The sequence below is a fragment of the Oryctolagus cuniculus genome, chromosome 13 (assembly GCF_051225735.1).
Source record: "Oryctolagus cuniculus isolate XC-2025 breed Fujian yellow rabbit chromosome 13, ASM5122573v1, whole genome shotgun sequence".
NCBI classification, from domain to species: Eukaryota; Metazoa; Chordata; class Mammalia; order Lagomorpha; family Leporidae; genus Oryctolagus; species Oryctolagus cuniculus.
Window position 1 is genome coordinate 64709089 of NC_142879.1, and position 25190 is coordinate 64734278.

A 25190-nucleotide genomic window follows, 5' to 3' on the forward strand; every position below is an offset into this window, starting at 1 on the left:
AGGGGTGCCAGTGCTGTGGTGTAGTGAGTAAAAACACCACCTGCATCCCATATGGGTGACAGTTTGAGTCCCAGCTGCTCCACTTCCAATCCAGCTCTCTGCTATGGCCTGGAAAAGCAGTAGAGGATGGCCCAAGCGCTCGGGCTCTTGTACCTGCTTGGGAAACCTGGAAGAAGCTCCGGGTGTGCGGCCATTTGGGGAGTGAACCAGCAGATGGAAGACCTTTATCTCTGTAACTCTGCCTTTCAAATAAATAAATCTTTAAAACAATTATTTTTATAATTTATCAAAACAGCATAAAAGTGTACTTTATTAAATTTCACAGGATCAAGAGTTTTAGGTAAGGCACTTCTGAGTAAAACAGTTACATAACGATTCACCTATATAAAAGAAAATGACTTGCAAAGACAGAAAGTAGATATAGTTTCAGTGTGAATTGTCACAAAAAGAAAAAAACCTTTGCAAACATGATAGTAGAGTGTGTGTAAATGAAGATAAAATGAAAGAGCTAGAGAAGTAATTAATGTATTTATGAAACATTATATAGCCAAATAAAATAACTAAGTGGTGTGTTCCTGCCTACCTCCAATATTAAGATAGAATATTATTATCTGTGATATCATTGTATTGACAAATGTCAAGATATAGGGAAAGTGTAAAGGAAATAACAAAAAATCCATGCCATTTGGATCAATCCAGCGGTATTTTTGGATTCAAAGACTAAATTTAGGAAGGACGCAGCCACCATGAGATATGTTACCGGGAGATGAGCCACAAGGTCCAGGACAAATGGAAGCACAAACTCCTAGATCCCCACAGGTTTAGCAAGTGTGTAGTTAGAGGTGACATTCACTCTAATGAGTCTGAGTCACCTCACTCCTTGTCCAATCATGCCAGACCCTATAAACATAAGGTTAGAACGTTTTGTACATAGGCTTATCTGGACAGTTGCTATTATGGCTAACTCTATGGCAAAGCTACAGATTGATACTCTTTCCTCATTCCTTCTACTTTTCAGGTTTTTTTTTTTAAGATTTATTTATTTATTCAAAAGTCAGAGTTACACAGAGAGAGGAGAGGTAGAGACAGAGAGAGAGGGCTTCCATCTGCTGGTTCACCCCACAACTGGCCGCAACAGCCAGAGCTACACCCATCCAAAGCCAGGAGCCAGGAGCTTCCTCCAGGTTTCCCACGCGGGTGCAGGGGCCCAAAGACCAGGGCCATTTTCTACTGCTTTCCCGGGCCATAGCAGAAAGCCAGATGGGAAGTGGAGCAGCCAGGACTCCAACCGGTGCCCATATGGGATGCCAGCACTGCAGGCGGCAGCTCCACCCACCACACCACAGTACCGGCCCCTACTTTTCAGCTTTTATACCTCCTCTTGGAATAGCTAATCCTCATATGTCTCCATTGAGGTGCCTCTTCTAGGCTCTCGCTCCTGAACCTGTTGTTGCTTCTGTTGTTTTATCACACTAAGGACGTACTAGCCTGTATGCAGTATCCCTATCTCTTCAAAATTCCTTCCTGGATGATTAGGCAGTTCGGGCAGTATGTGTGCCAGGCACTGTCTATCACCATGGACTCCCTCAACGTAGCCCAGGCTGTTTCCTCAGAGCATATGCAGCTCACACCACCCCATGCATGAGCCAATTTGTCCGGCTTTCTTAAGAGTTTCCTTCCACAGAGACCACCATCACACAGAGCAGGTGTGGGAACATGAGTGCACACAGCATTTGGGTTCTTTTTATAAAAAAATATTTATTTATTTATTTATTTATTTAAAAGGCAGAGTTACAGAGAACGGGAAGAGAGGTCTTCCATCCACTGGTTCACTCCCTAAATGGCCGCAATGGCTGGGGCTGGACCATGCCAAAGCCAGGAGCCAGGAGCCAGGAGCTTCTTCTGGATCTTACACGTGGGTGCAGGGCCCCAGGGCCTTGGGCCATCTTCTGCTGCTTTCCCAGGTGCATTAGCAGTAAACTGGATTGGAAGTGGAGCAGCCAGGGCTTGAACCAGCACCCATGTGGGATGCTGATGCTGCAGGCCGTGGCTTAACCTGCTGTGCCACAGCCCCAGCCCCAACATTTGGGTTATTTACAACTCTAACCAAAGCCAGAGGGTACATAATAGACCTTTTTTATCCAAAAATATAGTTATAGTACTGATCCATACAACTCTGTTATGCACAACCCAATTCTGTCCCTCTTGTGTCTTATCCTTTGTTATTCATACAAATGTCTTCCATAATTTTCCTAGAACGCCCCTAAAGTGGAGCTAAAACACATGAATGTTCCATCCTTGATTTCCACTCTTGGGTTGTACTTTCCCTTGACAGGATCACAACATTAGGAGGAGCCCCACAGCACAGGCAGTTGGCCAGCGTACAGGCAGCTGGGCCTTCTGCGCCATGTAGTCTATTCTCGGGTTCAGTTCATACCTATGGTTATTCACCTGGATGTCCCGCCTATGGGTATTGCTCTGAATTCAGTGACTTAACACTGAAATGCATTCGGACCTGAAATGCATTTTAGCCTAAAATGTTTCAACTCCAAACAGTTCTTCTTCAGCTTAAGTGGGATGCTGCTACTATGGTGACTTATCTGTAACCATTACTCCCTTGCAGTGTCCCTCATTTTTAATTCTAATTCTTGGGATAGAACTTCGATTGCTAATGTGATGAGCTTCCCTCTCCCCACCCCAGCTATGTCCTTGGATGGGGAGAGAAAGGATCTGTGTTTGTCTGCTTTGATTATGAAAGGCATGGACTTGAAATTACTCTCCCAACTCTGATGACATCCAAAAGGAGTTGGAGTTCTGTTGAGAATGGTAATGACACTGGGCAGGGGAAGAATGCAGATATCCACAACTACTGCTCTCAGGAAGAGGTAACGCTGCAATTCTCATTTAATTAAAGTAGTACTATTAAGTTAGCTACAGACAACAGTTTCGTCCAGAAGAAATTAAGAGTTGATTATTAGAACAGAGGGAACAGTGAGTGGGATAAGGGCCCATATCCTCACATTTCATGATGCCCAGGAAAGCACAGGAGATAGAACCAGGATTGTACCTCACACTTGAATAAAGCAGTCTGCAGAAATTTCAAAGTGAACTCTTTGGTCAATATAAGGTTCTGCAGAGAAACTAGGGCATGGTTGCCTAGCATACCAATGCCTTGAACAAATAAGGAGCAGATGAGCAGTGAGAGTCCCCGAGAATTGCTGAGGAAGTGGATAGGGCTAATCCAAGATACCTATGAGGGATCTTAAGAAAGTTCATAGTAAAGATGTATTACAAAGGCCGGCGCCGCGGCTCACTAGGCTAATCCTCCGCCTAGCGGCGCCGGCACACCGGGTTCTAGTCCCGGTCGGGGCGCCGGATTCTGTCCCGGTTGCCCCTCTTCCAGGCCAGCTCTCTGCTGTGGCCCGGGAGTGCAGTGGAGGATGGCCCAGGTGCTTGGGCCCTGCACCCCATGGGAGACCAGGAAAAGCACCTGGCTCCTGGCTCCTGCCATCGGATCAGCGCGGTGCGCCGGCCGCAGCGCGCCGGCCACGGCGGCCATTGGAGGGTGAACCAATGGCAAAAGGAAGACCTTTCTCTCTGTCTCTCTCTCTCACTGTCCACTCTGCCTGTCAAAAAAAAAAAAAAAAAAAAAAAAAAAAGATGTATTACAAAAAAACGATGAATGGATTTGAAAACTTTTTTTGCACCAAAATGAACCTATCTTTTTTAATTAAAAAATGATTTTAAATTACATATACTCATGGGATATAGTGTGGTAAGTCAACACATGTGTTCAGTAGGTGAAGAACAAGTCGGTTTAGTTAGCATCGATGTATCTTTTAATATAGTTTTTTTTTTTTTTTTTCCACAGAGAGAGAGAATTCCAGTTAGCTGGTTCACTGCCCAAACTCCCCACTTGCCTGCAATGGCTGGGGGAGGAGAGCAGAGATTAAAACCAGCTGGGGCCTCCCACATGCAGTGCCAGGAACCCAATTACTTGAGCAGCATCTGCTGCTTCCTAGGATCAGCACTGGCGGGAAACTGCAGTCAGGAGCCAGAGCACTCCAGCGTTTGATTCAAGCATCTTTCTTTTTTTTTTTTTTTTTTTTTCCGAAAGGCAGAGTTAGTGAGAGAGAGACAGAGAGAAAGGTCTTCCTTCCGTTGGTTCACCCTCCAAATGCCTGCTACGGCCGGTGCACTGCACTGATCCAAAGCCTGGTCTCCCATGCGGGTGCAGGGCCCAAGTACTTGGGCCATCCTCCACTGCTCTCCCAGGCCATAGCAGAGAGCTGGACTGGAAGAGGGGCAACCGGGACAGAATCTGGTGCCCCAACTGGGACTAGAACCCGGGGTGCCAGCGCCGCAGGCAGAGGATTAGCCAAGTGAGCCACAGCGCCGGCCTGACTCAAGCATCTTAACCATTAGGCCGAATGCCTGTCCCAACTTATCTTGTAATTCCTTTTCCATGAACTCTTCAAATTATTGGTCAAATCTATCTTTCAAATTATCTGTAAAATTATTTCTTTTTTTAAAGACTTGTTTATTTGAAAGGAAGAGTCATGGAAAGAGAGGGAGAGGCAGAGGGAAAGAGAAGTCTTGCATCCACTGGTTCACTCCCCAAGTGGCTGCAATGGCCAGGGTTGGGCCAGGCTGAAGCTAGAAGTCAGGAGCCAGGAGTTTCTTCTGGGTCTCCTACATGGGTGCAGAGTCCCAAGTGCTGGGGCCATCTTATGATGCTTTTCCCAGGCCATTAACAGGGAGCTGAATTCAAAGTAGAGCAGCCAGGACTTGAACCGGTGCCCAAATGTGATGCCAGCATCACAGGTGGTGGCTTACCTGCTACACCACAGTGCAAGCCCCTACTTTTCTATTAATGGAGTTCATTCAGCTTAGGTTACAAGTACAGACAATGTAGCTAGCTCTAAAATATTTAAAAAAATTAGCAATGTTTTAAATTAAGATTAAACATTAATTCAAGAAATAAATACTGACTACCTACTGTTTGCCAGACTAAAATACAGCAGTAAGCAGTAAGCCACTTCCTAGAGTTCGTCATTATCACCATCTAATCATGACGCTTTTGTTCCTGTGGTTGCCATGGGGAAGTCCCTTTGAGACTGTGCAAGAGCTTGATTGATCCCATGGTCTGTGGACTGGGAGGTTATTCATGAAAGAGAAGTATTTCAAGATAGATAGGAAAAGAGAAAAATACCATTGTTTTAGCCCATTTTGTGCTGTTGTAACAGAGTACCTGATACTGGGTGACTTACAATGAACAAAAATGTATTGGATCACAATTCTAGAGGCTGTGATGTCCAAAATCAAGGGCTGGCATCTGGCAAGGGCCTTCTTGCTGCATCATCTCAGGGCAGAAGGTGGAAGGGGGAAGGCAAGGGGAACAGGCAGGGCAGACTAACCCTCTCATAAGGAACTCCGTCCCACAGTAAGGAACCCACTCCAGTTACACCAGTATTAATCTACTCATGACAGCCTACTTTCCAACACATGAATTCTGGGGGATACATTCAGGCCACAGCAACCATGAAGGGTGGTGACAGGCAAACGCTCAGACACTCTCTACATAATGGCCTCACAGGGCTTCTTGTTTCCTTCAAAGGAGAAGCTCCCAGAGATGAAGGAGGACCTGAAGAACGCAGCAAGCTATGCCGTGTGTTGTTGTCTGCTCAGATAGCTAATTGTTTTCTTATTTTTACAAATTGACTTTTTAAAATATAGGCTCCTATTGCAATGAGATGTCTGAGTGCAGATAACTCAGCATTGCTGCTAGTTCATATACTGAGACCCACAGTGAGGCACAGTAGTGGTAACAGAGATTGACGGCAGTTCTGGGGGAAGATAAAATCTCAAGAACATACCATCATCTTGACACTTGTGTTCATACCTTACGATCAACAGTTTCTGTCCTAGGATAAGCATATTTGGAAGATTTTGTGCTTTGTTGATTTCAGGAAATGATATGCTTACATACAATACTGTCATTGTTTACAAATATCAAATAAATGAAGCATTTGCTTTCACTGAGATTTACTTTTTTATCTGACTTTTAACTCCCTATGGTCTCTAAAAATGGTGTGGAGCACATTTGTATGCTGCAGCGGTAGAATAGAATTGGTATTCCTTCTCTAAGTGATTTTCTTTCTCTCTCTCTCTTTTTTTTTTTTTTTTTTTTTTTTTGCTAGGCAGAGTTAGACAGTGAGAGAGAGAGAGACAGAGAGAGAGTTATTTACAGTGAGAGAGAGACAGAGGGGAGAAAGGTCTTCCTTCCGTTGGTTTACTCCCCTAGTGGCCGCTATGGCCGGTGCTGCGCTGATCCGAAGCCAGGAGCCAGGTGCTTCCTTCTGGTCTCCCATGCGGGTGCAGGGCCCAAGCACTTGGGCCATATTCCACTGCCTTCCTGGGCCACAGCAGAGAGCTGGACTGGAAGAGGAGCAACCGGGACAGAATGCGACGCCCCAACCAGGACTAGAACCCAGAGTGCCGGCGCCGCTAGGCGGAGGATTAGCCAAGTGAGCCACAGCAATGGCCTGTAATTGATTTTCTAAGATAAATATACAGGTCGGCGCTGCGGCTCAACAGGCTAATCCTCCACCTAGCAGCGCCAGCACACCGGGTTCTAGTCCCGGTCAGGGCGCCAGATTCTGTCCCGGTTGCCCCTCTTCCAGGCCAGCTCTCTGCTGTGACCAGGGAGTACAGTGGAGGATGGCCCAAGTGCTTGGGCCCTGCACCCTCATGGGAGACCAGGAGAAGCACCTGGCTCCTGCCTTCGGATCAGCACCGTGCGCTGGCCACAGCATGCCGGCCGCGGCGGCCATTGGAGGGTGAACCAACGGCAAAGGAAGACCTTTCTCTCTGTCTCTCTCTCTCACTGTCCACTCTGCCTGTCAAAAAAAAAAAAAAAAGATAAATATACAAGACTGTAATTTTGTTTATTAAAGTCAGAAAATGACCTTAAAGTTTTTGTCTGTGTTTCTTATTCAGAACTATAAGCACTGTTTTTCTTATGCTCATGGAAAACCAGGAGACTTAAATCAACCATATGAGATTATCAACAGTTCTAATGGTAATCATTTAATCTGGCCCTTGGATCATTCTGGAATGTATGTGTTTCGTGTGAAGATACTGGATCCAAACTATAGGTGAATATAAATGTTTTACTATAATAATTTCATTATTAATTCCTCAAAGTTAAATTTTTATTTTATTGATTTAATTTGATGCCATCTAGATGCCCAATTATTGTTATACTTGTTATTTTCGTATTTACTTTTTCATTTTGTAGCAATTATATGAAGCATATTATGGGGGTGGGGATTTTATGTTGAATATTAAATAGATTAATCACCTTGTCATTACATTCTGAGTATTCTACTATGTTACATTGCCATCTTAGTCCAACTCTAACACAAGTACAAGCGCAGACTTCAAGGTGATTTTAATGTAACTAATGAAGCTGCCTGGGGAAGGAGTGGAGGCACACATCCAAACCAAGAGAGGTGAAATCCAAGCAAATACATGAGATGTCTTTTAGATATAATCATTTGTACTGCTGATAGGCGCAATGATAATTCAGAGATGGGAAACATTAGTGCTCTTTTGAGCAGTAAAAGAAAACTTTCGGGAGAACATCGAACCTTTAGTAGAATTTGCATTGCCAGAGGAATAGGATAAACACATTAGATGAAAGAAATTGTACTAATAATAGAGGGAATCTAAATATTAGCGCATTCTCTCTCTACTGCCTGAGGAGTCAGGAAGACACATGGAAAGTCCCCCAAGTGAGGAATGTGGGAAACAAAGAAGAGAGATAAATTTAAGGCAATAATGTTTGTTTGTTTGTTTGTTTGTTTTTGACAGGCAGAGTGGACAGTGAGAGAGAGAGACAGAGAGAAAGGTCTTCCTTTGCCGTTGGTTCACCCTCCAATGGCCGCCGCGGCTGGCGCGCTGCGGCCGGCGCACCGCTCTGATCCGAAGGCAGGAGCCAGGTACTTCTCCTGGTCTCCCATGGGGTGCAGGGCCCAAGTACTTGGGCCATCCTCCACTGCACTCCCTGGCCACAGCAGAGAGCTGGCCTGGAAGAGGGGCAACCGGGACAGAATCCGGCGCCCCGACCGGGACTAGAACCTGGTGTGCCGGCGCCACTAGGTGGAGGATTAGCCTATTGAGCCGCGGTGCCAGCGGCAATAATGATTTTTAAGGAAATTTCTGTCTGTGTCCTAGAGAGCCTCTTTAGTATCCTCCCTAGGAGAGTGTTGTGATAAAAACATAGTACCAGGAAAATTAGCCTGAGAACAACACAAAAAATGAAATAGACAGAAAATAAATTCTATGTCGATAAATGAGAAGAGTGAAGTTAACGTGGCAAAATGTCAGAGGAAGGCCTGGTGGCAATAAGAATGGAAAGAAAGGGGTGAAAACTCGTGAACACATGTCAAATGAAGAAAAAGAAGGAATCCCCGGGGTTTTGAGTTTTCTAGACTAGGTAATTAAAATAATAACATTTTTTTTGACCAGGCTAGGAAGAAGGTGGTTTTTCTCTGGGGGAGTTACTGAGATTAGAATTTTGACTTTGAATTTGTGAGGACAATGAGTGATCTGCATGAAGATGATATACTATGGACAGTTAAAAATTCTAATTTGGGGACCAGTGTTGTGGCTTAGCAGGTAGGGCTACTACCTGCAATGCCAGCATCTCATGTGGGCACCAGCTCATGTCCCAGCTACTTCACTTTTAATTCAGGTCCCTGTTAATGGCCTGGGAAAAGCAGTTGAAGATGGCTCAAATGTTTGGGCCCCTGCACCCCATATGAGAGACCCGGATGAAGCTCATGGCTCCTGGCTTCAGCCTGGCCCATCCCTGGCTATTGCAGCCATCTAGGGAGTGAACCAGCAGATGAAAAATTCTCTCTCTTTTTTTTCTGTGCAACTCTGCCTTTCAAATAAATAAATAAATCTTTAAGAAAAATTCTAATTTGAGTCTGGGGTAGGAGGGAAGAGCTGAGGATAAAGTAACAAATGGGATTATCTCCTATAATGACTCCATAAGCTTACATGAGTTAACTGATTCTAAAGAAAGAAGAGCAAAGCATTGGGAGACACCCACAGTTAAGTAATTGAAGGTGTTAAGAAAAGGAACACGGGAGCCAACGCTGTGGCATAGAGGGTAAAGCTGCCACCTGCAGTGCCGGCATCCCATATGGGTGCCAGTTCGAGTCCTGACTGCTCCACTTCCTATCCAGCTCTCTGCTATGGTCTGGGAAAGCAGTAGAAGATTGCCCAAGTGCTTGGGCCCCTGCAACCATGTGGGAGACCTGGAAGAAGCTCCTAGTTCCTTGCTTCAGATCAGCCCAGCTCTGGCCATTGTGGCCAATTGGGGGAGTGAACCAGCAGATGGAAGCTGCTCGCTTGCTCGCGCTCTCTCTCTCTCTCTCTCTCTCTCTCTGCTTCTCTGTGTAACTCCAACTTTCAAATAAATAAATAATCTTAAAAAAATGTTTAAAGAAAAGGAGCAGAATAGTAAGCTAGTTAATTAAAAGAAAAAATGAAAGGGAGAAATACAAAATTAATAGGAAAACATAGTAAAACAGAATATTTAAATGTGATTGTCTTACAGTTTAAGCAGAGGCCCCAATGCCATTTTCTCTTGTGTTTTTTTTTAAAGATTTATTTATTTGAAAGGTAGAACAACAGAGTGGGATTGCGGGGAGAACCAGGAAGGAGTTCCTGGCTCCTGGCTTCAGCCTGGTCCAGACCTCACTGTTGTAAGTCATTCGGGGAGTGGGCCAATGGATGGAAGCTATCTCTGTCTCTCTGTCTCTGTCTCTCTCTGCCTTTCAAATAAATTGATTTTTAAAAAGAAAGAAAATGACGTTAACTAAGATTATATGTGGCTTGATTGTTACCATAGAGATGTGGAAGTATTTTTTAAAAACACATTGTACTTAATTTAATCTTTAATGTTATTTTTCTATTTTGCAGTTTCTGTAACCTAACAGCCTTCTTCTCAATAGAGACCTATGGAGTGACTTCCAGGTAATAGGTGGCACCTGATTGCGTTTTAGTGCGGGTTTTTTTTTTTTGTTTTTTTTTTTTTTTTTTTTGACAGGCAGAGTGGACAGTGAGAGAGAGAGACAGAGAGAAAGGTCTTCCTTTGCCGTTGGTTCACCCTCCAATGGCAGCCGCGGCCGGCGCACCGCGCTGATCCGATGGCAGGAGCCAGGAGCCAGGTGATTTTCCTGGTCTCCCATGGGGTGCAGGGCCCAAGCACCTGGGCCATCCTCCACTGCACTCCCTGGCCACAGCAGAGGGCTGGCCTGGAAGAGGGGCAACCGGGACAGAATCCGGCGCCCCGACCGGGACTAGAACCCGGTGTGCCGGCGCCGCTAGGCGGAGGATTAGCCTATTGAGCCGCGGCGCCGGCCAGTGCGGGGGTTTCTAAAACATGCGAGTGGCAGCCAAAAAGGAAAAGCTCTTCTTCCAAATGTCTCCCCAAAACAGAGCCTGTACAATTGCTCTTCAGGGTCCCCAGCTTAAATCCTACCAAACAAAATACTATTATGTGGTGTATAGTGGCTTTCATATGCCTGTATTTAAAAAAAATTTTTTTGGGCTATCTTTGAAACCTGTCTTCCCAAATGACATAAACGCTACTTTCAAGAAGCCCTATTATGTATACCCTATATACGACTCCCTAAAAATTGTAGGTTGTTTTACCCCAGGGATAAAGCAGAAGAAATTCCTGAGAATTACAGCTAGATTAAGGGTTCCCTTTTGTCCGATTACACTCAGCAGCTACTGCCTTAGCAGACACCTCTCTCAACTCCATGGACTTGATGGACAGTGGAAGTCAGCAGAGGGAACGTGGAGGCCATGTTCTCTCCCACTCTCAGCCTAAGCCAGCCCTCAGCCACTACCCCTCATTCTGACATGCCCAGGAAACAGACAGGACTCAGTTCCAGTTCTCTGGGAGTAAAAAGTCTTCATTCTCAAGTTAGGTCCTCGGATGACTTAGTCTTTGCCCTGGGCCAGGTGGTTTTCAAGTTTTGTGTTAAAATGTTAAACAAAAATAGAAGATACACAATTAAGTTACTCAGGACCTGGATTTAAATGTCACTGATTCTTCAATATTTTGTGTGCTCATGGGGGTACTATTGTGAATAATCTACAAATGATATAACCCGAGTTGTTTCTAATTTCTCTAATTGAGAAGTATGTATAGTCTTTTTGCAGTGACTTTTCCTCTTCAGATTGGTACCTGTGATCTAGGTGAATAGTAATAGAAGGATCCAAGAGCAGGTGTTTAGCCTAGGGGTCTAGAGGCCCCTGTCCACTTCAGAGTACTTGAGTTTGATTCCGTGCTCCAGCTTCTTTATTTTTTTCTTGAAGATTTACTTATTTATTTGGAAGACAGAGTAAACAGGCGGGGCGGGGTAGGGGAAAAGGCGGATCTTCCATCCACTTGTTCACTTCCCAAATAGCTACAACAGCTGAGACTGGACCAGGATGAAGCCAGGAGACAGGAGCTTCATCTGGGTCTCCCACGTGGGAGCAGGGGCCCAAACACTTAGGCCATCCTCTGCTGCTTTCCCAGGTGCATTAGCGGAAGGCTGGGACACGAACCAGTGTCCATATGAGATGTCGGCACTGCAGATGGCGGCTTAACCCACTGCACACAGCGCTGGTCCCATGCTTCAGCTTCTGATTCCAGCTTCCTACTAATGCAGTCCCTGGGAGGCAATAGTGACTGGGCTCCTGCCACCCACATGGGAGACCTGGATTGAGTTCCCAGCTCCAGCTTCAGCCCCAGCCCGGCCCAGACCACTGCACATGAGGCAGGAAGCAGCAGAACCAACAAATGGGATCATGCTTCCCCACCCATACTCTCTGCCTCATAAATAAATAAATAAATAATTTTTTAAAGAGAGAGAGCAGTAGGCACACCCAATTACCCACCAACAGAACAAGGAGTAGGCTGAGTTAGGGAAGAGAAGAGAAAGGGAAAAGGTGGAGGATCTCAGCCACTTCCCCCAGCTGTCACCTGCCAGCAGCTTGATGTCAGAGTCAGGGAATACAATGATAATATATGGGGTGGTCCGTTAGGTTAGTGACCATAGTTCAACTCATATTAACACCTGGGCCCCTGGAGGGTACCAGAGGCAGACAGGGGGCAGCTGGTGGTGGTCTCCCTAGTAAGAGAGCGCTTTTCACGTGCAGTGACTGGAGAGCAGTTTGTAGAAGACACAGAGTTTAGTTTTTCCCTGCTTCTAGCCCAGCACTCAACCCCTCCCCCATTCCCGGATTTTCCGTTTTGCCCTCTGGAATTGCCATCACTGAACCAAGTCCTCAAATGCCCTCTGAAACCTCCATCTATCTCCTGATTTGAAACCAGGCTCTCCCTGAGGATACTGCTTCACCCCTCAGCCCTATCGAGCGATGCTATTTTTTTACCCCTATGTACCCCAGGGCCCCATTACCACTTCCAGATCGTTATTTGTCCTGGTTCTTCTACAACAAAGCAAAACACACTCTGATCCTTTGAGGCTCATGGTGTCTGCTGCAGCCCCAGGTCTTCCTGTCATCATGCTGCTCTTTATGCACTGCTGACCAGCCCTGCCACAGGGTTACTCTCTACTTCAAGCCCCACTCTCGGTGTCCACGTGGCCACTGTGTCCAGCATCTGATGTCATCGTCCCGGTGACCTCCTTGCTATTGCACTCTGGCCACCACTCCCCTCCACGCACCTTGGACCTTGTCATTACTTGTAACCTCTCTGATCCTAAAACATCAATCCAGGCATTGCATTCCCTGACCACAACCTCCTGCCCTTCCGCCTTGTGGATTCCGCTATGGCCTGTACAAGCCTTCTTCATTCTCACTGGAATCTGTACCTCTACTTTCAATATCTTCTTTTCTGGTTCCCATTCCTTACTTTTCAAAGTCCGTTCTTTCAATACCACACTTAGCAGTACTCACCCTTCCAGGACTTGGTCACCCATATGGAAAATCCCCAACCACCTACTTTCTCTGTGACTACACTTGAGCAGTCCAGACCTGGTAAAGCAAGTCACACAATAGGACAAATTGCTACCAGCCTTCAATAGGCCACCCAACTGCCTGGTACTCTTACTGTCTTTCTCTAGACAGCCCACCCTAATACTCTCTGCAACAATTATTTTCAGAACTTGGTTCATTAGCTTCCTCCTCAGACCTGCTTTCAACAATCATCAGATGAGTTTATTTCCACGTTCGTAGAGAAATTAGAAGTTATCAGACAGACAAGGACACCCTCTATTCCCAATTCCAAACATAAAAATATCTACTAATAACTGTACCTCATCTCTCCTCATTACAATAAAGGAAATATCATTTATCCTTTTTAAATATCATTCTTCCATCTGTGCCCTATTGCTTCCCACTTTCTTAGGAAGTTTCCAAATCAAATTTTCCTTCTCTTTTCTGTACATTCAACGTACTCTCTCTACTAGATCTTTCCAGTAAGTTTCCAGTAAGATCTCTCTACTAGATCTTTCCAGTCAGGTTTTTCCTTTATAGGACAAAACTTTTCAAAAGCTTTGTCTGCACTTCGGTGTCTATTTCCCTGGGATCCAGTCCTGTTTATCTAATCCATCCATCTTACCCCTCCATCACTGAGTTCTCTTAGAATGACTTTGACCATATTAATCTAACAGGTATGTTTCAGTCCTTATTTGATCTTTCATCAGCAGTTGTCTCTTCCTTTGGATTTTGTATAACCCTATGCGTTTTCCTAAACTTTTTCTTTCCCTTCTCTCTCTCTCTCTCTCTCATTTCAAGAAGAGCTCCCCTCCCCTACCAGCAAGTAAATGTTGGTCTCCTTTGAGGCTCAGTCCTGTCTTCTGTGCTTCTTACTCTAGCAAGCTCATCCTCAAGCGTGAATTCAGTTAATAGCTAAATTCACATGACTCCTGGATCATAAACCTCTCCCACATCAAAGCTAAATAGCCCATTGTCTACTAACCTCTTCCCTTGGATGTCTCAAAAACTAGTCAAACCAGACATGCCCGAAAGTGAGCTTGTGATCTTGCTACCTGCTCCCTTGACCTGTGCTTCGTCATACTCATTAAAACTCTCCCATAAAGGTCATTACACACGGTCATGTGGATTGGTTCTTGCACAGGTCCAGGAAATGCCTTCACATAGACTGATATAAATGGTGCCCTTTGGAATTGAACAGCAGGGTGATCCTGGTTTCCAGGAAAGAATTCCTCTTCCAGGAAAGAATACCTCCAACTATAGAAGCCAAACACCTCGGAGTCAGAAGTTCAAAACCAAAGCCTAGGATTCACATTCATTCCTCTCTCCACCCACCTCATCTCATCCAAACCATCACTGGCTCCCATTCAGTTTATCTCCTAAATAGCTCTTGAGTATACTCACTTTTCCCTCGCTCCATCACCATGACACAAAGCCAGCCTATCATCCCTGCAGGGGCTTGGAACTGATCTTCCCCATCTACTCCTGTGCCAGAGTAATCGTTTCAGATTGCTAATTTTAGTATCTTGAAATCCTTAAGTTTTTTCTATAAATTAAAGGACATGGCCTTTAAGGCCTTGCATGATCTAAGCCTCCACCACCTCCTTCCCAGTCTCATCTGGAATCATCATATCACCCTGATTCTGGCAGCTCCAGGTCCAACAACCTTCTTTCAGCTCCTAGCCTTCTCCAGATTTCTGTCACATAGCAGGACCTTTGCATATTTTTAAAAGATTTATCTACTATTTATTTGAAAGCCAGAGTTAACAGAGATTATCCAAACACTGGTTCATTCCCCAAATGGCTACAAAGGCTGGGGCTGGGCCAAGCCAAAGCCAGGATCCAGGAACTTCTTCGGGGTCTCCCAGGTGGTTACAGGGGCCCAAGGACCTGGGTAATCTTCTGCTGCTTTCCCAGGCCATCAGCAGGGAGCTGGATTGGAAGTGGAGCAGCCCAGACTTGAACCAGTGCCCATATGGGATGCATATGAGGTGCCGTTGCACCACAGCGCCAGCCCCTTGTGCACATGTTTTGCCCTCTATCTGGAATCCCTTCCTTCCACTCTCTCCCTAATTTGCCAGTTTCACTTCTGTTTATTCGTTAGATTTCAGGATAATTATCTTCTCCCAATGAAGCCATTTATTGATCCCATTCACCAGGTCAAGTCCTGCAATAGTAAACCACTGCATTGTCTTGCTCTCCTTCTTAGTTCTTATCATAATTTGAATTTTAGATTCATTTAACCATAGTTTGGTTAATGATTGTGTCCCACTAAAATGCAAGCAAGTTTCCTTAGGATGAGAACCATGTCTGTTTTCACTCATTGTATCACCAGCACCTAACACCATGCCTGGCAGGTATCAGGTGGCTATGCTAATTAATTTTCTAAAAGCCATTCCCTGGAGCCAGATTAAGTTTATAGCCACAGGGGACAAAAACCAGACTAAAGTGTCTTGGGGCAAGTGTAACCCTGAAAACAAATACCTGCAATTTGAAAGGAACCAAAAACTAACATTAAATATTAGAACACCAATATAGAAAATAGCCCAGTGTTTGGACTAAGAAATAAATCTACTCTGATAGGAGGCACCCATGCAGAGTCCCAAGGGAAGAGTCAGAGGCCTGGCACCCAGCTGAGCATGGCATCTAATAAGCGGAACACACACACACACACACGCACACGCACACGCACACCTGGTTATATCACATTTTCTTTATCCACTCACCCATTAATGGACGTCTAGGTTGATTCTGCATCTTGGTACTGTGAGTAGTGCTACAGTGAACATGGAAAGGTAGACATCTCTTTCATGTGCTAATTCCATTTCCTCCAGCTGCATCCTCAGGAGTGGGATAACTAGGTCATATGATTAATCAACTTTTGGTTTTTGAGGAACTTCCGTACTGTTGGAACTTCCATAATGGACTAATTTGCATCCCCCGCTAACTGTAAAAGTGTTTCCTTCTCTTTACATCCTCACCAGCATTTATAATTTTTTGTCTTTTTTGAGAATAGCCATTTTACCTGGAGTGAAATGATACCTCATTGTGGTTTTTTTATCAGCCTTTTCTCGATGGCAGTGATGCTGAGCATTCTTTTTTTATATTTGTCAGACACTTGGATTTCTCAATGTATTTTTTTTTTTTTTTTTTTTTTTTGACAGGCAGAGTGGACAGTGAGAGAGAGAGACAGAGAGAAAGGTCTTGCTTTGCCGTTGGTTCACCCTCCAGTGGCCGCCGCGGCTGGTGCGCTGCAGCCGGCGCACTGCGCTGATCTGATACCAGGAGCCAGGTGCTTATCCTGGTCTCCCATGGGGTGCAGGGCCCAAGCACTTGGGCCATCCTCCACTGCACTCCCTGGCCACAGCGGAGAGCTGGCCTGGAAGAGGGGCAACCGGGACAGAATCCGGCGCCCCGACCGGGACTAGAACCTGGTGTGCTGGCGCCGCAAGGTGGAGGATTAGCCTAGTGAGCCACAGCGCCGGCCTCTCAATGTATCTTAAAGCTTTTACTTTGCTCCATTTCTTCAGTGTCTGATTAAAACCCTCATTATAGCTTACCTGGATTATTACAAATCCTTTATAACTGGTTTTTCTGTTTCCCACACTCATGCTTCCCTTTCATCCATTGTGCATAATGTAATCAGAACCAGCCGTCTAAAATGTCAGTCCCACATCATGTCTCTGAAACTGCCTCTTGCCTTTAGGATAAAAATCCATGCTGTCTAGCTTGGCATAAAATAAGCTGGCTCTCTTAGTTGGCCCCTTCCCTCCTCATTTCATTTCCCATTCCTCCCTTCTAAGCATCTGGCCTGGCCCCTGAGCTCTCAACAAACTCCACTGTTTCAGATGGAGAACGCCTGGGAGTCATCTTTAGGTTCGTCCATACTTCCCTGCCTTAGCATGTGCATCTCCCTTGGCCTAAAACATGGTTCCCAGCTTAGTCTCTTCCTCCACCACCACCCCCACCAGTTCAAGCGTCCCCTCCCCGGGAAGGCCTTCTGTGGTGCAAAGCTCCCACAGAACTTCCCGCTTCCTCATCGTGGTGATCCCTCAACCTAGTTTCCTCCCTTGTCAGCCCCAGATACTACAACACCTTAAAGGCACGTCAGATCCAGTCTTATTAATCACCATTCCCTGTCAATAGTGTAGTAGCTAGCTGTTCAAAAATTGTTCGACTAAATAAATTAACGTCCAAAGTGTGAACAATGGCTTCTAATGTTACTCTTTTTTTTTTTCTCTCATTTCAGACCAAGTGGGTACCTGGTCGCTTCTGTCCTCTTTATCCTGATGCTACTGTTCTGTAGTATTCTAGTTTTGAGCTATTTCCGGTTTATGACAATTTATAGACAATGCATTTATGAGCCGCTTAACAAACATCAAGGGAAACCAAAGCAAAAATAGAAAAATTGAAACTGTGCTTTCATGGGCCCATGTACATGAAGAGTATGTATATATACCTACAATGAGAGTGTGTGTTTCACCAAGAAATATTCAATATAAGCACTTAAGAAGTAGCATCAAATTTAAGATCTGAAAAATGTTCTTAAATGACCCCTAAACAAAAAAAATTCATATATATTTTATTAGTAAGTAGTCCTTATTTGCATTCATTTTCAAGATACTCTTATATGGCATTTTAAAAATAATAAACTAAATTTGGCTTTAATAATCTTTCCTAAGAAGAAAACTAAGTGTTTGAAAATGTTTAAATATGTCAAATATTATTTTGCATAATTTTCATATTAAAACTTTAAGACTGTAGTTAATTTATATCTAATGGACTTAATAAAAGAGTGTGGACTTAGATAATCTTACTCAAACAGCTTTTAGAAGCTTTCCTGTAGTCAATTCATATATAAAATGCAAAACTTCTGAGGAGTCTTTAAAAAGTTAATGAAAATATCTATTGTGGAAAAATTAAATTATGCATGGATTTCAAAAATATTTTGCACCAAAACAAACTTACCTGCTACTTCTATTTTTCCACAAGTCTGGTTAAGCATTGGAAATGAGCAGCTGATGCTCTAAGTTTTAATTCTAAGTTCCAAGTTGATTTTGATGCTCAAAATACACTTCTTAATTTGTCCAAATATTATCATGATTTTCTGAAAAATTAGTATTTATGCCAGTCAGACTTCAGAAAAAGCAGAACCAGAGAGGAGTGTGTATGTATGGAGATACCTATTTTAAGATATTTGGCTTCTAAGGTTGTATAGGGTAGTCTAACTAGTCTGAGATCCATGGCACAGGCAATCAGGAATGGATGATCCCAAGCAAGATGGAATCCCACAGACCAAAGCTGCTATCCACAAAGACTTTCTTCTTTTACTAAAATCAGGAATAAGACAAGGATGCTTGCTATTCATCACTGTTTTGAAAGTTCTAACAATATGAGAGAAAAATAAAACAGTGTAAACATTGGGTGGGAAATGTAAAAATCTCTATTTAAAAAGAAAGATGGTATGTGTCTAGAAAACCCAAAATTCATGACGAGTTTCAGCAGAATTAGAAAACTTGAGGGCTCGATACCAGACTAATATTTTTAAACTGACGCTTTGTCCCATTAATAGTTATAATCTCCAATAGTGGCAACTGGACTGGTTGTCAAAAAATCCACATCACACAAGAGGTAACGAGAGTGTCTGAGAAATCAGACAATCATTTGGTCCCTTGGAACTGGCTCCCTTAGCACCCAGTAGGCAGAGAGGAAGTCTGAAGTGTGTTGGAGTATTGTAGACCGTGATGTAGGTGGTGGTTCAGTTGCTAAGGTTTCTCTTTCTTTCTTTCTTTCTTTCTTTCTTTCTTTCTTTCTTTCTTTCTTTCTTTCTTTCTTTCTTTCTTTCTTTCAACGGGCAGAGTGGACAGTGAGAGAGAGAGACAGAGAGAAAGGTCTTCCTTTGCCATTGGTTCACCCCACAATGGCCCCTACGGCCAGCGCTGCACCGATCCGAAGCCAGGAGCCAGGTGCTTCCTCCTGGTCTCCCATGCAGGTGCAGGGCCCAAGCACTTGGGCCATCTTCCACTGCCCTCCTGGGCCACAGCAGAGAGCTAGCCTGGAAGAGTAGCAACCGGGACAGAATCCAGTGCCCTGAGCAGGACTAGAACCCAGGGTGCCAGCGCCGCAGGCAGAGGATTAGCCTATTGAGCCGCGGCACCGGCGAAGTTGCTAAGGTTTCTATCAGTAGTGACCAGAGAAATTGTCCTGCAGGAGGGAAGTGCTATGGCATGTGAAAACGTGAGGAAAGCAAACATAGCCAAGTTGGCTAGATATATGCTAAATATATATGTATATAAGATCTACATACAACATCATTTTTTTGTTTATTTATTTGAAAGGCAGAGAGAGACAGACAGGGATTTCACACCTCCTGGTTCACTTCCCACATGCCCACAATGGCCAGGGTTAGGTCAAGCCAAAGCCAAGAGCCAGGAATGCAATCCAGCTCTCCCATGTGGGTAGCAGGGATGCAAGTACTTGAGCCATCACCTGCCGACTCTGGAGGAGCACAGTAGTAGGAAGCTGGAATCAGGAACAGAGGCAGACTCAAAACCAGGCACTCTGATACAGAAGCAGGAACCCCAAGCGGCTCACTACACCAGACACCAGACTCAGCTAAGTTAGGTTGATAAGCAAAGGAGGCTAGTCAGAGACTGAGAGTCATATTAGTCAATAGTTAACTACAAGAAATAAAGTGTACCAGGGGCTGGCATTGTGGTCCAGTGGGTTAAGCTACCACCTGCAACACCAGCATCCTGTTTGAGCCCTGGCTGTCCCACCTCCATTCCAGCTCTCTGCTAATGTGCCTAGGAAAGCAGCAGAAGATGGCCCCAGCGCTAGGGCCCCTGCCACTGATGTGGGAGCCCCAGATGGAGTTCCAGGCTTGTGGCTTCAGCCTGGTCCAGCCCTGGCCACTGCAGCCATTTGGGGAGCGAACCAGAGGATGGAAGATTCATTCTAATTCTCTCTCTCTTCCCTTTTTCTCTTTTCTCTCTTCTCTCTCCCTGTGTAACTCTGCCTTTCAAATAAATAAGTAAATCTTTGAAAAGAGACTGCTTTGGTGCTGACTGATCACGGGATGAAAGCCCTGGGGAGGGAGACAGGCTGGAATAGATACATTAGAACAGGAGATCCAGGATTGCAAGGGGATTTCAAAAAGTTCACAGAAAGTGGAGCAAAAAGGTAAGTTTAGAGTGAGCATTTAGTCTAGCAGTTAAGCTACAGACCCTGGGAGGCAGCAGTAACTGAGTACCTGCCAGCCACATGTGAGGCCTGGGCTTCATTCAGAGAGCCTAGCTCTGCCCTTGGCCCAGCTTCAGCTGTTGTGGGTTTGTGGGGTATGAGCCAGTGGATAGATATGATCTCAATAGCTAGCTATCCACCTCCCAAATTTAAAAAATAAATAAATTTATTTTAATGCAAAGCAAATTGAAATCCATAGAAGTTCATGGAAAAAGTATGTTATGGGATGCCGGCGCCGTGGCTCAATAGGCTAATCCTCCACCTTGCGGCGCCGGCACACCGGGTTCTAGTCCCGGTTGGGGCGCCGGATTCTGTCCCGGTTGCCCCTCTTCCAGGCCAGCTCTCTGCTATGGCCAGGGAGTGCAGTGGAGGATGGCCCAGGTGCTTGGGCCCTGCACCCCATGGGAGACCAGGAAAAGCACCTGGATCCTGGCTCCTGCCTTCGGATCAGCGTGGTGCGCCGGCTGCAGCGGCGGCCATTGGAGGGTGAACCAACGGCAAAAGGAAGACCTTTCTCTCTCTGTCTCTCTCTCTCACTGTCCACTCTGCCTGTCAAAAATTAAAAAAAAAAAAAAAAGAAAAAGTATGTTATGGGGGGAAAAAAACTGTGCATGGCTTTCAACTTTTTTTCACACCAAAATAGATTTATCCTTTAATTTCATTTGTCCACAAATGTTTTAAAGTACTTTTGAGTGTCCCATGAAAGGGTCCGTGTGGCTCACCACACTCCTGATGGAAGGGACACCAGCAACACTAAAATGTTTAGTGCTGACTCTCCTCTCTGGTTAGGAATGACCCAGGTGGGGCAGTCACAGAACTGGATTCATTAGCATCACGGGAGGATGAGGCCTTGAAGTAAGAGAGGCCTGATGGTGATGCTCACTTCTAGAAGCTGTGAGCTCCCATCACCATAATGACAGGAAGGAGAAACCAAGGGGTTTCCAAATTGGCAACAGGAATGAAGCATCAGGGCCCCGGTCTATGGAGTAGGCACAGTCACAGGAAGGGAAGCCGATGGCCACCACTAAAGCCGCTCCCTACGCACACCCTAACAAACTGAGGAAATCATTTTCATTTTCTGAGGGTGGAGTAGCCGAGATTGGTGCTGCCATTAGAGACCTAAAAAATACAGGGTCCATGGGCCCTGTCACATCCTTATTTAATCACCAGTCTGATTCCTACAGAAAATGGATGGATCCTGGAGAAAGACTGTGAACTCCCACAGATCAAACCAAATGGTAGCTCCAGTGGCAGCTGTTATGCCAGATGTGGTCTCACTGCTGGGGCAGGTTAATCAGACCTCAGGCATTTGGTGGGCAGCTGTTGACTTGGCACACGTGTCCTTTCCCATCCCATTGAGACAAGAAGATCAGAAGCAGTTCACATTCACATGGACAGTAATATTCAGTTCTTCCCACCCTAAGGAATTCCCACGTATACATCCTCATGTAGATAACCAGAACAGCAAACCAAGTTCATGTCTGGTCTGCTGATGTATAAGATTCAATGCTATTGTGGGCCCCAGTTTTCATGTACCAATTAAGAATGAAACAGCCCACAAGGCAGTTAATGGCCCAAATTTCAGTAAGAGTGATTTCCATCTTGTTACCATTATGGAATTCCTAGAGACGAGGGAAGCAGAGAAATGACAAGTGAGCCTTGTTCAGTTCTAACTTCCCAGCCAGGGACAATTTCATGCCTTGCCTGAAATGATAACCCACTCCACAAACAGCTAGCAGTGTCCACCTGAACAACTTTTGCATCCAAAGCCCTACCAATCACATTTCACTTCCATCTGGATGGCCTGGAACAATTACCAATAGCTTAAAAAGTCACCACATAACTAAAGACAGCTAAGGCAAAGTTTTCCATTATCTCCTGAATTTTTCAACTATGCAGTCTCAGATACAACTTTGACATAAAAAATGGACTATTTCAAGGGACGAGCATTTGCTTCCATGGTTTAGACACCACTTGGGATGCAGGCATCCCATTTCAGAGCGCCTGGTTTGAGTCCTAGCTACGCTGCTTCCAATTCAGCTCCCTGCTAACGTGCACTCTAAGAAGGCAGAAGATGATGGCTCAAGTACTTGGTTCCCTGTTACTCACATGGGAGATCCAGATTGAATTCCTGGTTCCTGACTTCAATCTGGCCCAACCTGGCTGTTGCATACACTTGGGGAGTGAACCAGTGAATGGAAGATCTCTGTCTCTCTGGCTTTCAAACAAAATGGAAATAAATAAAAATGGACTATTTAAAGATCCATTAGAAGAATCCACATGCTCATCCTTTAAAGCTGGACCAAAACAATCAAATTGTCAACCTATAACATCTGGCAGAGACAGAGACAGAGGGGATGGGGAGAGAACTGAGTATGACCTCCTAATACAGTCCTCCTCACTATCCTTGAGGAATTGGTTCTAGGACCCCAACATGGAAACAAAAGCTATGGATGCTCAAGTCCCTTATATAAAATGGCAAAGTATTTGTATATAACCTGTGTACCTCCTCCCATGTACTTTAAATTGTTTCTAGATTATTTACAATACCCAATACAATGTAACTGCTATGTAAGTTGTACTGTATTGTTTTAGGGAATAATGACAAGAAAAAAGTCTATATGTGATCAGTACAGACTTAATTTTATTTTTAAGTAAGATATTTATTTGAAGGACAGAGAGAGGGAGAGGAAGAAAAAGAAGGAAAGGGAAAGAGGAGAGAGAGAGGTCTTCCATCCACTGGTCCCTCCCCAAATGGCCGCAACTGCCAGGGCTAGGCCAGGCCGAAAACGGGAGCCAGGAGCTTCTGCATTTCCCATGTGAGTGAAGGGGCCCGAGGAATTGGGCGCATTAGCAGGGAGCTGGATCAGAAGTGGAACAGCTGAGACTCGAACTGGTGGCCATATGGGATGACAGCATTGTGGGCACAGACTTAACCCATTATGCCACAAAATCAGCCCTCAGACTTAATTTTTGAAAATGTTTCAAATCCATGATTGATTGTATCTAGGGATGCAGAAGCTGCAGAGGGCCGGCGCCGTGGCTCACTAGGCTAATCCTCCGCCTTGCAGCGCCGGCACACCGGGTTCTAGTCCCGGTCGGGGCGCCAGATTCTGTCCCGGTTGCCACTCTTCCAGTCCCGCTCTCTGCTGTGGCCAGGGAGTGCAGTGGAGGATGGCCCTGCACCCTCATGGGAGACCAGGATAAGTACCTGGCTCCTGCCATCGGATCAGTGCGGTGCGCCGGCCGCAGCGCGCCAGCCACAGCGGCCATTGGAGGGTGAACCAACGGCAAAAGGAAAACCTTTCTCTCTGTCTCTCTCTCTCACTGTCCACTCTGCCTGTCAAAAAACAAAAAACAAACAAAAAAAACCTGCAGATACAGAGAGCCAGCTGCCTTTCTCATGCGAGTGGAGAGGACACCAGCATTAGCCATTCTTCTCTGTGTCACACCTCAGGGGAGTGGCAGTTTTATAGAGCCATCAGAAGTAGCCAGCTTCCAAGATGGGTTCCAATGACCCCTGTCTCCTGCTATTTACACCCTTGTGAGGGTCCCTCTCATAATGCCCCAGACTTGGTCAGTTGGCCGATAGAGTAGACGTGAAGGAGGCTGTTCTGAGATCAGATTATAAGACACTGCCCTTGGTCACTCTCCCACTCTGTTTGGGGTCAGTTCCTCTGGGAGAAGCAGCTGCCTTGCTCTGAGCAGCCCTACAGAAAGGCCCACGTGGTGACAGACTAAAGCTTCCTCCCAACAGCTGCAGAGTGGGCTTGGAAGCAGGGTCTCTAGTCGCAGATGGCTGCAGCTCTAGAGAGCCTCTGAGCAGAGGCACTCACACACACTGCCTTTAGATTCCTGACCTTGACATACTGCGAGACATCATCTGTTTTAAGCTGCAAAAAATAAAATACAACTGGACTCAGTTTCCCTCTTGAACATAGGTAGCAATAAACTCTCATGTTTATTTTCCTTTATACTGGTTTGGGCAGATCCTGTCTCCCTCTAGGTTACCTAAGAAATAGTTTGTGTGACTATGGGAGGTTTCATCAAAGCTACTTCTTCTTTTTCAACCCAAGCTACTTTTATATGAATTGCTTGGTGTTGCAGGGGCCTGCACTCTGCAAAGCACATTTCTGCTTTCCCTGGGTTTCCCTGGTAGGCTTCCCTGGTTGGGAACTCTGGAGGAGGAGGCTGGAAGGCGGGAGAGGAAGGAGGATCTGCTGCTCTCCACCTTTCAGACAATAGAAATTAACCAGGGCCGCCTTCCCTCCACGCACCTGATTTCAATAACAATAGTTGATTCTAGCTTAACATTTTTTTTTTTAAGATTTTTTTATTTGAAAGGCAGAGTTACAGGAGAAAGAGAGAGTGGGGGCGTTGCAGATGGAGGCTTAACCCGCTAGCCACAGCACTGTCACCGTCCTCTGGGTTACCATTTTTTAGTTTCCAGGATTAGCGTCATTGTGCCCCTTTAGAAGTACCGGCAGCTCCTCTCTTTAGAATTTGGAATGCCAGCTCAGTGAGGCTCTCCTGCAAACTTCGAAGGTTTTAAAATTCCAGTCCCTTTGTCCTTGCAGGCCTGGGGTGCCAGCTGTTCTGGCTTTCTGCTACCTTAGTGTTCCATTTTTGTCTTTTTTAGGTCTCCATTACCCAGTTTACAATTCTTTAAGTTTTCCTTGTTGTCTCCTGACAACTACCTTCAATAAGTCTTCTTGTTATACTCAACTACTGCTTGTCTCCTTCGGCTTAAATTATTAATCTATGCATTAGCATTAGTGTGTGTGTGTGTGTCTTTCACTGGACTGTGATTCATGAGAATAGGAATCATATCCATTTTGTCACCAATGAACTAGTGAAACACCGTGGCTGACACAGAAAAGGGACTCGTTTAATGCTTGTTCATTGACTGGATGATGGAT

The 25190-nt window shown here is 45.2% G+C and overlaps 1 protein-coding gene across 1 annotated transcript in view; it reads left to right on the forward strand.

Moving 5' to 3' along the window:
* The window catches only part of CATSPERE (catsper channel auxiliary subunit epsilon), a 175277-nt gene extending 157766 nt beyond the window's left edge, over positions 1-17511 (forward strand). Inside the window, exons 20-22 of the mRNA XM_089311658.1 lie at positions 7000-7157; positions 9997-10050; positions 17279-17511. Of these exons, the coding sequence (XP_089167784.1) occupies positions 7000-7157; positions 9997-10050; positions 17279-17432 (366 nt within the window). The 3' untranslated portion in view covers positions 17433-17511. The remainder of the gene's footprint in view (positions 1-6999; positions 7158-9996; positions 10051-17278) is intronic.
* The last annotated feature ends 7679 nt before the right edge of the window (positions 17512-25190 follow it).